The sequence below is a fragment of the Mytilus galloprovincialis genome, chromosome 11 (genome assembly GCF_965363235.1).
Source record: "Mytilus galloprovincialis chromosome 11, xbMytGall1.hap1.1, whole genome shotgun sequence".
In the NCBI taxonomy this organism is placed as follows: domain Eukaryota; kingdom Metazoa; phylum Mollusca; class Bivalvia; order Mytilida; family Mytilidae; genus Mytilus; species Mytilus galloprovincialis.
The window spans coordinates 72,910,245-72,923,302 of record NC_134848.1 but is presented as its reverse complement, the minus strand read 5'-3'; the positions used below and the strand labels follow the sequence as shown (position 1 = coordinate 72,923,302).

The 13,058-nt window shown below is 32.9% G+C and overlaps 1 protein-coding gene and 1 pseudogene across 1 annotated transcript; one reads left to right on the top strand and one right to left on the bottom strand.

Annotated features, from left to right (window-relative positions):
• Positions 1-1,256: 1,256 nt before the first annotated feature.
• Positions 1,257-8,873, bottom strand: LOC143051371 (uncharacterized). Its single transcript, XM_076224298.1, has 3 exons — positions 8,859-8,873; positions 7,860-7,926; positions 1,257-1,805 (listed from the first exon to the last, which is right to left on the bottom strand). The coding sequence occupies exon 3, from the start codon at positions 1,792-1,794 to the stop codon at positions 1,447-1,449; it is 348 nt and encodes a 115-aa protein (XP_076080413.1). The 5' UTR covers positions 1,795-1,805; positions 7,860-7,926; positions 8,859-8,873; the 3' UTR covers positions 1,257-1,446.
• Positions 8,874-11,928: 3,055 nt separating this feature from the next.
• Positions 11,929-12,689, top strand: LOC143050892 (uncharacterized; annotated as a pseudogene).
• Positions 12,690-13,058: the final 369 nt, after the last annotated feature.

The window sequence follows — 13,058 nt, the reverse complement described above, 5'->3', positions numbered from 1 at the left end:
GAATTGGTGGATCCATATGATGTGTCTTTTACCAAACTAGCGAAGAACATTTTTACCACATGGTAGATTGTGGTTTGTCATTACGTCGTCTAATCTTTTATTTACCAAACGTGACTTATTCCCGATTGTGACTGTCTTGCTGAGTGTGAATTCGCATTACTATAACACGTGTTACGGTACTTACCTATCCCAAATTAATGTATTTAGTTTAAATGTTATATTTGTAATTCTCATCGGATTTTGTCAAATGTGTTGACGTCTTTTCTATTATATTCATGTGTTATGGTAAAGAAAATTAATCACCGCCTTCATTTATTAGATTTGATGTTGTTCAACGTAATCTGTACGATGTTTTACGTTTGAAGTTAGATTCAAAACAAACTGGACATAGCTATATAATATAGTTAATTGCTACCTTAGTTTGCTATTAATAAGTATTGAAATGTGCATTGTTATTAAATGTATTATCAGTATATAGTTCACAACATACAAATTATCATATTTCTTTTCCATTCAAACATTTCTGTGTTGAACCAACAAACATAACATTTCAACATTCTTTTGATTGCTGTTTTATCAATCAAAGTTCACTTATTCCTCTGACTCTGTTAAATGTTGAATTATAGAACCAACATATTTACTGTTTACTTTGTTTTCTGTCAAAATAACTTTAATTCCATTAATGTCTCTTGTCTTTGCAATTTTTAAGTGAGATAAAGTAATTCCACTTCTAGCTAATTTGAAAGATATTAAAGTATTGATGACTTTCTTTTTATCAACTAGAGGCTTCAAAGATAATCTAGAATGATTAAAGTTGTCATGGTGCAAATCATCATCAGTACAAATTTCACGTAGTTTCTGGTAAAAAAGTTTCTTCAAAGATAGAACATCCTCTTTAGCATTATGAGCATGATATTCTGTTCCTAAAACTTCCTTTACAAGTGTCTGCTGTTTGTAGTTGCCAACCTTATCTTTTGGAAACACTCGCTTGGAAAGTTTCAATGTATCGATGAAACCTTTCACATGTGCAGAAAATGTAGCAAACAAACTAAATTCTCTTAATCTGTTTTCCAAAACCATCATATCAAAATTGGTTATATTGTGTCCTACAAGAACAGGTTTGTTTTGTAATTTAAGAAATCAATAAAATCTAATAGTGCTTGTTCAATAGCACAAGTCTGAGCTATGGTTCCATTTAGGTACATTTTATTTGTAGAGTGTGAAAATGTAAGACCTGTGATTTTGCTGGCTTTAAAATATCTTACTTAAAATTAAATGGATCTTTTGCATATGTGCACCATTCTGCATTTTCACACAAGGTGTGGTCTCCAAAGATGTGTAAAACCATTCTCTTCAAAGCTAGCTGAATGTTTTCCACAGATCCAGTGTTTTCTTTGACAGCATACATAAAGCATCTCAATATATATGGAATGACATCAGGGTGTTTCAACTCTTAAAATTTCTTTGACAGTTTATACAACTTTTTTGAAAATCCTTTTTTAACATGATTTTGGTCATCTTTTTTCCCAGGTCATCAAAATCTACGTTCAGTCTAGAAGTAGTTGTTGAATCATTGTCAGCATGTAACACTTGTATTTGACATCCTGAATCTTTAAGGTTGTGGGTCATTTCAACTGCCATGTCTGGTTCCATTCCTTTGCTCGATCCAGACCAATTTTTGCTACAGTCATGTGCAGGAACAATTTCTATTCTTTGCTGATGGTATTCACATACTTTGAAGATGCGGCTCCTAGGACTAAAGTCCATGACTTTTCCAGTGATTGACCCAATCATACTAGCATGACCTATAAATATTATAATTTCTGATTAAAACTGTGCTATAAACACTGAATGGCATGAACATTAAATGCTAACATAACTGACTATTGATCTTGTATGTAAAAATCTCCTCTATAATTGCAATCTTAAAATAACAGATATACAAATACAAATATTTTATTGGCACAAATTCAATTACAATCAAAAACCAATTGTTCAGAGAACCATTGATGGTCTATCCACCAGTTAAGACCTTTTTTTATATGAAAATATTAAAATTTGGTTTTAAATGTCAATTTTAGCGTCAAATGAAAACTTATTGAACGCTTTTTCCAAAAAATATATGGTTTCTACACAAAAAGATGTAAATAAGGGAGATCATTTTTTACTTCCGGTTATTTTTTATTGTTTACTTGACTCTGATTTCAAAAATATATGGTTCTATATACTTTTTCATTAATTAAGTACAAAATATAGCTACTTCCGGTTTACAAAAGGTCACTTCCGGTTGTCTTTTTCTATATCACATTGCTTGCAACCTAATTTAAAAAGTCCCATGACTTGATCATGTATACATAAGAGGTAAAAGCAAAGTTCAAAATCTAGAACGTTACATTGACCTTTGACCTTGGGCTCAATTTCGAGGTCATCAACCAAGGACCTCAAATCAAAAGACTCTAGGCCTCTTCTATATAATGTTAATGAGTTGTATTACCTTACAACTAATATTAGATATAAAAGGGGGCAAAACTGGCATCAAATGTCTATGTACTCTTTCGACTAAAATTCATGTGTTACGACATGTCGCAACTAACAATTTAGTAAAAATAATTTGTCGATAAGTTATACGGCTTTTGAAAATAAGCCAAAATCAAAATTCAGAATATGACCTTGACCTTTGACCTTGACCTTATTTTCATTTGTTTGGATCAAGGATCTCAAATCAAAAGACCCTAGGTCTCTATCACTTATGGTTTACCAGTTAGAAATGCATATTCTTATATCAAACATAAAAGGGGGGATAACTCTCATATGGAAGCTTGATACAGCTTCGGTCAAAATAAAACAGAACATCCTGAGGTTATAACGAGCAATTTAGAAAAATAAATTTGTCGGGTTTCCTATACGGTTGCGAAGCCTTAGAGATAACAAGAAATAAGTGTTCGGGGAGATAACTCTTATTTGGGAAAGTATTCGGTTAAGCAGAGTTGGTTTCAAAAGCGTATAAACTGTTCGATATCATATTCCAAAAATCTAAGCGACATCTTCCGAAACAAAAAAAACAGCGAAGGAAAAAAATTAGGCGGAAGAAAAAAAAAAATAATAATCAGAAGAAATCCAATAGGTCTTGCCACGGAAAAGTGAAAAGACCTAATAATCAGAAGAAGAAATCCAATAGGTCTTTCCACGGACCTAATAATTGGCAACGGCCCATACAACTAGTATACAAATAGTAATGATACAGCAATTAAACAATACTACATAGTATATCATTGGGCACATTTCGAACAATTAAATGTGCAATTAAATGTGCAGTTATAAATATATCAATATATATAGGTTAATTTGTAAGAATAGACTACTGACATAAGTATATTGTATGTTATAGCTTCAAATTGTTCATATTACCCATTTGTAAGGACATTTTTCCTAAAGTCAAATGATTGATTAATAAAAGATGATATTAATTTAAGTGTTTTTCTACACTTGCTATTAAGTACTAAGTAGTTTGACATATACATCCTCCGTTTTGGATTGTTTGTCATAATTTTTAAAATAGGACAATTTTGATAAAAGAACACGTCTTTGTGATTCATATTTTGTGCACTGAGAAATAAAATGTTTTTTGTCTTTTATATTTTTATTATGACATAATTTGCACAACCTTTCTTCTCTGTTGACTTGCATGTATCTTCCTGATTGTATGCACTTAGCCTTATATTTGCCAAAGGTGCCCTATCTTTCAAAATATTCAATTGGTCAACATAGTGTAAAATTGAGAATGGAAATGGGGAATGTGTCAAAGAGACAACAACCCGACCAATTAAAAAACAACAGCAGAGGGTCACCAACAGGTCTTCAATGTAGCGAGAAATTCCTCCACCCGGAGGCGTCCTTCAGCTGGCCCCTAAACAAATATATACTAGTCCAGTGATAATGAACGCCATTCTTATTTCCAAATTGTACACAAGAAACTAAAATTAAAACAATACCAAGACTAACAAAGGCCAGAGGCTCCTGACTTGGGACAGGCGCAAAAATGTGGCGGGGTTAAACATGTTTGTGAGATCTCAACTCTCCCCCTATACCTCTAACCAATGTAGAAAAGTAAACGCATAACAATACGCACATTAAAATTCAGTTCAAGAGAAGTCCGAGTCTGATGTCAGAAGATGTAACCAAAGAAAATAAACAAATTGACAATAATACATAAATAACAACAGACTACTAGCAGTTAACTGACATGCCAGCTCCAGACTTCAATTAAACTGACTGAAAGATTATGATTTCATCATATGAACATCAGGCACAATCCTTTCCGTTAGGGGTTTAGTATCATACCATCATAACATATATGAGAAGAACATAACCCGTGTCATGCCAACAACTGTTTTAAGAATAAATGTGTTTAGTTTCGATGCAAAGACCTTATCAGTGACTCAATATTAACGCCAAAATATGCAATCTTTAATGACTTGACAACAGTATCGTAATTATATCCCTTCTTAATAAGTCTATTCAAAGGTTTTGTAAGTGTCTGAGGTGAATACTGACACCTTTGTGCTTTATAAAGAATATTTCCATAAAAAAATTGGATGTGAAATACCTGAACGTATTAGAAGTCTGCATGTTGAGCTATATTTACGAATGATGTCTTTATACCGATGATAAAATTTAGTAAATGTTTTGACTAGTTTGTGATATCGAAAACCCTGGTGTAATAATTTTTCAGTAATACATAAATTTCTCTCGTTAAAATCTAAAACATTGTTACATACACGAGCTAATCGTACAAGTTGAGATATATAAACACCGTAAGATGGTGACAAGGGAACGTCACCATCTAAAAACGGATAATTAACGATTGGAAATGAAAAATCATCCCTTTTATCATAAATTTTAGTATTCAGCTTTCCATTAGTGATATAGATATCAAGATCGAGAAAAGGGCAGTGGTCATTGTTAGTATTAGCTTTATTTAAAGTAAGTTCAACAGGATAAATTTCATTAATATACATACTGAAGTCGTCATTATTGAGAGCCAAAATATCATCCAAATATCTAAAAGTATTATTAAATTTGTTTATCAGATGTTGTTTTGATGGGTCTTTGCTTATTTTTGTCATAAATTGTAACTCATAACAATACAAAAACAGGTCCGCAATAAGTGGTGCACAGTTAGTCCCCATTGGAATTCCGATAATCTGACGATATACGGAATCCCCAAAGCGAACAAAAATGTTATCTAGTAAAAATTCAAGGGCATATATAGTATCAAAGCATGTCCAATTAACATAGTTTTTTTGTTTACTGCTACTAAAAAATGACATAAAAGAGTTTGAACATGTATATTCACATTCTGATTTTTTGAATGCCTATTTAATTAGGTGTGTGAATTTTTCTTAATGAGAATGTGAGGCAATGTGGTATACAGGGTAGAAAAATCAAAACTTTGAACAGATTCAAAATCACCAATATAAGCATGCAATTTATCAAGTACTTCCAACGAGTTCTTGACACTCCAAAAGTAATTTATTCCACTATTTTTGAAGGCCTTATTTGAACAATTTATTATCAGGTTTTTAATTGTACCAAGTGTGCTGGTAAGAAGAATAGACAATTTAGTAGTTGAACAATGGCTTGAAGACGAAATAAATCTATATTTGTAAGGGGTTTTGTGTAGCTTCGGAAGCCAATACATAGTTGGGACTTTCATTGTATTTGGCTCTGCTTGTAAAGCGGTCGCTAAAAGTTCAAGTTTGTTATAGATTTCGTTTTCGGAAAATGGAGTCAGTTGGAATGTTGGTGAATTTGTGATTTCCTTTTTCAGAACCTCAATGTAAAATTTACGTCAAACAATAATAATATTATTAGCAGCTTTATCGGCCGGGACAAAAACAAATTCCTTGGCTAGTTCTTTTAGTTTATGTTTGATACGGGAAATAAGTTTATTGTGGTTATTGTTAATAGTAAAATGTTCTTTAAAATGTTGAATACGTATATCAACTATCTTCATTACTGAATTAAAAAAAGAGTCCAAAGATTTTTTGTCAGCTTTTTCCCGTTTTATCCATTTCATACAGTAAGTATGGAGTGAGTCGTGGATGATATTACGACACCCATTCCAATTAATAATTGACGGGGGACGATATTTAGGTCCTTTACTGAGGAATGATTTTAACTCTCGGTCTTGAACGATGTTAAGATCTCCTGTTATAACATGGGAAATGGGTCCATAAATATATTCGGAATTACTGCATTACATGAAGTAGGTGATTTCACTGATATTAAGATCTTTACACAATTGATTATAATATAACACAAATTTCCGGGTAGATTTCTTGTAAATATAACAAATAAGTGGTAGCTCAGTATTGTCAAAATAACCAGGAATTTGTTCTTTAAACAGAATGGTCGTTAAATATACCGGCAATATTTACAAAATCAAAGCCTTTATTGACATACTTAATTTTAATAAAATGTTTTTTATGATCTTCAGGGCGATCAATTTTGGGAAATAATTTAGAATAACAATATGCCATAATAATTTGAACAATTTCATACTTAGGACTGCTATATGAAATTGTGTTGCAATCCTCCAAAATTTTATTTAACTTATTAACCGGTAACGAACGGTTTTGTTAACAGATAATGTTTGCCGTTGTTTTTTGAAATAGAAATTAGGTCCGAAATATTTGTATGATTGGCCCGAAATTTTCTATGATTGCGATTTGTTCTACGACCGTGAGAACGTTTTTTACGAACAGTTTTAGAAACTATATCCAAAATGTTAACGGAATTGGTTCTAGATATATTACCAATTCCCATGATATTATCATTTAGACCGAGAGGGTAAACTGTCTGTAATTTTTTAATCCAATTTAATTCAATTATTTTCCGTGATCGTACAAACTGTGAATGCGATTCACCAGGCTGCTTATTTACTACTTCTAAAGGTTGAACTGCTAAATATTTAAAAGGATGGTTGTGCTTCTTAAGGTGTTGGTAAATGATACTTTTGAATTTATTGGGTCTTTTAAAAACGATACAGATGTTCTTGAGTGCGTTTAGATAAATATCGTCCAGTTTCTCCTACGTACTGAATACCACACCCCGGTTTGTTTCATGTGAGTAAATAAATAATACTGTTTGTTTTTCAAGTTAGATCAGTTTCAAAATTTAAACATGGACCTTACCGTATTGTTGGTGGAAAGACGGGGACATGGAAGTCATTTTTTGGCATGACACTTATCGATACAAGGGTAGCCACGATTTTTATTGTTAAAAATGTTAGCGATGGTAGTATTTTTAGATAACCGATTTTGAAGATTGAGACGTGTAGATACCCTTTGAACAAGTTTAGTATTTAGTAATTTTCCATTTCTAAGCTTCATAATTGTTTTGTTAGTGAATTATATAATAAAGGAGCAAAGATTGGCGTCCAGAATATGAACCAGCATACAATAATTTAAGTTATATAAAATGGATAAATTTGTTCGGCTAAAAATGTCAAACGCTATCAGTATTAATTACCCGAAAAAGATAGGTTATATCAGGGTAGAACTGATGGCTGACTAAATAGTGCACGTTTATTTGAAAAACAAAAATGTCGAGAAAATGATAATTTTGATGATTCTGTAATCTTTTAAAATTTGGTCATGAATTCGTTGTTTTATTTGAGCAAGCATAGATGTAATAGGTACATTAAAAGATGTTAGATATGAGAAACCCAGATTATGGATACATTTCTTCATATTGCTTGTTTTCTCTTGTTTGAAGATATAAGATATCTTGAATTGAAATAAAATAGTAGAGCTAGAACAGTTGTCCACATTATAAGAGTATGATAATTTGTATACCTGTATTGCTGTCATAGTGCCAGCCACTACCACGCTTTTGCCATCCTCCATCGAAACTGACTTCAATCTAAATAAACGGACAGAATAAATAAATAAAATACTTTTATTTGTTTTTTTCAAAATCCTGAATTCTAAGTTAAACATGTTAAAGTAATGAGGATCAATTTGAAAAATCTAAATACACATCAATTAACCCCAAGAATTAGATATTTGATTAAAAAAAAAATATAAAAAGTATAATTTTGGACCCTTTGAACCTCAATGTCCAACAATTTCACAATAGGCCCCAAATTCCAAAATATGAATACATGTAGTGTATGCCCTTACATTTATCAGTAATTGGTTGTTTCTTGTGAGAGACCCCCAAGGGTGACTGGGGTATAGAAATATGGTCATTTGGTCTTCTCCCGACCGGCAGTAAAACGCTTGCCAAAGTGGGGCGTCCGTTGGCTGTGCGGGATGTATCAAGTTCGCAGTCACGTCCGGTCAGAAGGGGGACGTTAAATCCGATGCCTCGTGTAAAGAGAGTGCCACTCTCTTTGCACGTTAAGAACCCTTGCAACAACTCTTTGAGGGGTCCGTAGGTGGCCTGTTGCAAGGCAAAATTTCTGTCCCTATCCAAATATACCCTCCTTTTCCGGTGGCAGTCCAAATTCCCCCGACTATCATCCCAGATGGCCTCTATTGTAGCAACCTACCTATTGTATTTATTGTGAACTTGTTCTCGTCCTGAATATGCATGAAATATTTGCCACTGGACGTTAAGCAACCAACAATCAATCAATTTCTTGTGAGAGAGCTTTCACATGTTTATTTGGATTGAGAGTGGTCTCATTGGCACTCATACCTTATCTTCCTATATTCAGATTTATAATATTAAAGAACCCCTAGATTATTCAAGACTTGATATTAAATCCAAGTGAAATGGGTTAAGAAACAGGTAATTTATACAAAGAAAAGTCTTGTTTTATGCAATGTATATGAACCAAAAAATCTTACCTTTCCATTACTTAAATTTTTCAATGGCAGCTTCATGTATTTTTTTCCAACTTCATTTTCTTTCTTGTTGATTGTTGATGGATTGACTGAAGGAACATTTAAACCAGAAAGTTGTTCACATGTGTAGACCCTATTCCTGCATGTATCATCCCTGAAAAGGTAGCATAGTTTGATACAGAATTTTGATGTTGTTTTATTTACATTTTCAGTGCAAAGCACAGAAGTACATATACAGATGTAATAACATTAACGGTACCAATTTTCTTGCACCAGATGCGCATTTCGACAAATAATGTCTCTTCAGTGATGCTCGTGGCCAAAATATGTAAAATCCAAAGCTTATATAATAGTTATCAAAGGTACCAGGATTATAATTTAGTACGCCAGACGCGCGTTTCGTCTACATAAGACTCATCAGTGACGCTCATATCAAAATATTTATAAAGCCAAACAAGTACAAAGTTGAAGAGCATTGAGGATCCAAAATTCCAAAAAGTTGTGCCAAATACGGCTAAGGTAATCTATGCCTCGGATAAGAAAATCCTTAGTTTTTCGAAAAAATTCAAACTTTTGTAAACAGGTAATTTATAAAAATGACCAAATTATTGATATTCATGTCAACACTGATACCCTCGGGGACGAAACGTATATAAAAGATGTAGAGCTATAATCCAAAAGTTCCAAAAAGTATAGCCAAATCCGTGAAAGGAATCAGAGCTTTGCATGAGGGAGATACATTCCTTATTTTATAATAATTTTTAACATTTTGTAACAGCAAATTTAATAACACAAAAAATCCTGTAATTTTGTTTCAGGCTGGAAAACATTAACATGATTTCAAGAAAGGCAAACGATTTGAAAAAAGTGTTTCAAATTAGCTTAATTACTATACAGAATATGTTTAACTCATTGTTGAAGACCATATATTGCATACTCATACTATATATTGGGACATTTTGACACTCTCAATCATGAAATGAATTATGAAAAAAGACTCTTAATACATTACTGAAAGGGGCAAACTTACAAAGCACACAAACTTATAAGATAATAATTTAAAAATTAAGACAATATAATAAAATTGCATAAGATTGATTATATAACTTAAATATATAAATGAAATGAAAGAAAATATACAGCAAAACAAACACAACAGTTGGCGAAACTTCTATCAAATAATACAATATACATGTATGCTAAGAAAAATTAGTGTGAACGGACCTACGAAAGCGAACAAGAAGTAGAGAGAATGGGTCCTAGGTCAATAAAGAATCAGAGCAAATGTATCCAGATTCGTCTTTGACCTAGAACAGAAGCTTTGGTTTAATCTAGAAAAATGGATTCATCACTAGTAACACTACAGATATATCGTTCAGTAGCATAGTGCTTTTAGTGAAAACATTTAAATTAATTTGATGCAGATTCTTTTTATGATAAAGGAGAAATATTCAGTTGTTACCAATTATGTAAATCAATTGTATCTGATTTTATACTCCTTATGCAATTTATGGGCCCTGTGGCCGTACTTTGGGAAATACAAATATTCCATTTTGTACACATCAAAGCCAGACAAGATGGGTATAGTTACCGGACTGCATCATACTTTAAAAAATTTGGACAGCACTTCCCCTGCACGCAGCACTTTCAAAATACCCCCTACCCCGTTTGTCCAGGCCAATAAAAGAGGGATTAAGAAAGAGTAGAGAAGGCATTAGGCAAACTCATTTATAATCAGACATGAGCTTTTACCTTCTCATTGAATTTTAGTGTGGAAATAAAATGAATCTTACCAATTGCAGCTTTTGAATTTACGAGAAATGCTCCTTTTACATTCCTTTTTCCTGTCTCAACACTGTTGCATGCCTTGCAACTACTGCTAATAATGTACAAAACGCTTCCGGGGCCGTATTTCCGCTCCCCTACAGTATCCAGTAATTGGAGAGGACAGTTGCACATCTTACAAAAGAGGTTTTCAGCAAGGTGAAGCAATTCAACTACTCTTCTTCCTTCTTTCCAACTGTCGTCGTGCGATGGATCGTTTGATACAGTTACAGATGCTCCTACGTCAAGTTCACAATTAATTATAATGTCATGATCATCTTGTAAATTGTCAGTAAATTTCCCATATGGATGGTCGTCGGTACATATCTTCTTCATGTATTTCATTTTTGATGACCGTACGAAGTTCATTTTTCTGTTAAACTTCCCGTTCTTCCGGAAACGAGCCACCGCGGTTGTTTACTCGTTACCAGACGACACTATAACTGTTCCCAGGTCTCCGATTTCTAAGCGTCATATTCGCGCGTAAAGACAGGGAACCAGTCGTAAGTGGGTTATTTCCCTTAGTGTCGGGATCTACCTTAAGCAGAGAACTAGAATGATTGTGAACTTTCTGGCATGAATTTCAAGTGTTCATGAAATAACAACTTACTATTTGTCAACCACAGACTGTTACCGGACAATGAGACACTTGTATCATTCACATGCAAAGATAATTTCAGAAATTATAAGAATATTCAATACATATAAATATATGCATGATATGACATAAAGTGGTGACTTACCTACAAGTACATGTATGCTAAATATAGTTGCAATAAGGGATGACATCAAAATGTCAATGTAGGATAAAATACTTAATTCACATAATTCCCCCCACCTTTAACTTCATTTCGGGAAAAATTGATTGATTGCTGTTCCAGCTCAAAATTAAGCACATAACTAGATTGATTGTGTACTGCTTTTTCACAATCTAAGATACACACTTTATTTACCTTTACCTTCAGGAGATAATATATTATGTATAATGTTTAGTAAAACGTTTTTGCAGGTGAACGTTCACGGTTGAAGGCTGAAGCAATACCATCAATTTTAATTTCTGACCATCTATAAAAGAGGAATCACCAAGAGCTAAACGTTTCAAACAGAGATCTGCAGAAGAGCCTACACTGATACTAAATAAGTTTGATTATCAATATGAAGCAGAAGTAATTTCGTCTGAACCTAACAGTGAGAAGCCTATTATTACAGTAGATGATATTTCCTCTAAATCTAATGACCAAGGAATTCAATGTGCTCTTTATTAGACCCAACAGATCAACTGTTTTTAACCTTGATGAAATTGAGGCAGGCAAAAGAGGATGTTGAACTGTTCGTGCCAATGCCGTTCAAAATTTCAGAGTCTACAGTTTCTAGAGTTATCATGACATGGATAAAATTTTTATACTATCAATTGAAAGAATTAGATGTGTGGCAGTCAAAGGAAACCATAGAAGAAACTATGCCAGTTGACTTTAGGAAAAAGTTTCCCAATACTCGTGTTATTTTAGATGCAACTGAGGTACCAATTGAAAAACCCACAAACGTAAGTTGCCAAAGCACCACTTGGTCAAACTATAAACATAAAAACACTCTGAAAACGATGATTGACTGTAGTCCAAGGGGAGCCGTAACCTTTGTGTCAAATGCTTTTGGTGGATCTGCAAGTGACAGACAAAATATAGAAAAATCTGAACTACTAAATCCAGACATCAAAATATTTAACAAAGGGGACAGTATAATGGCAGATAGAGGGATTATGGTTCAAGATGTATTTGTCAGTCAAGATGTGTATGTTAACACACCAACCTTTTTAAAAGGGAAATCCCAACTTGATCCCAAGGAGAGAAGCATCTAAAAGAATCCACATCGAAAGAGTAATCGGATTGTCGAAAAGTTAAAAGATTCTGAAACATGGCATTCCACGTGGAAAACTTCAACTTGGTTCCAGAGTAATATGTGTGCTTTGTCCTTTCTAATTTTAGAAAAAATATTGTACATAAAAATGCGTAAAAGATGTAATTGATTTATATGCTATAAAGTTATTATATAGTATACATTGTATATGGTATAGGTTTTTCTCATTGTTGAAGTCTGTACAGTTGTGAAATTGTTTATATTTATTTCATTTAAACTTTGGTGAAAACTGTCTCATTGGCAAGCATATATCATTATCATCTCTTGATTTTAAAATTATAGTCAATACTTATATTTTTATATAAATCCATTCATAGGGATTATGTTTTATGTTTTGTTCATGATACTTGTGACTTTTTCGCATCTGTACAAATTTTACCAGTAGTATAACTTTCTATCATATTATTGGTTTTAGAACACCAGTCTGATTGATCAAGCTACTAAGGCAAAAATAGTTTTAATGTG

Coding starts and splice junctions, on each gene's coding strand:
- LOC143051371 (XM_076224298.1), bottom strand. CDS start 1,794: ATGATTGGGTCAATCACTGGAAAAGTCATGGACTTTAGTCCTAGGAGC.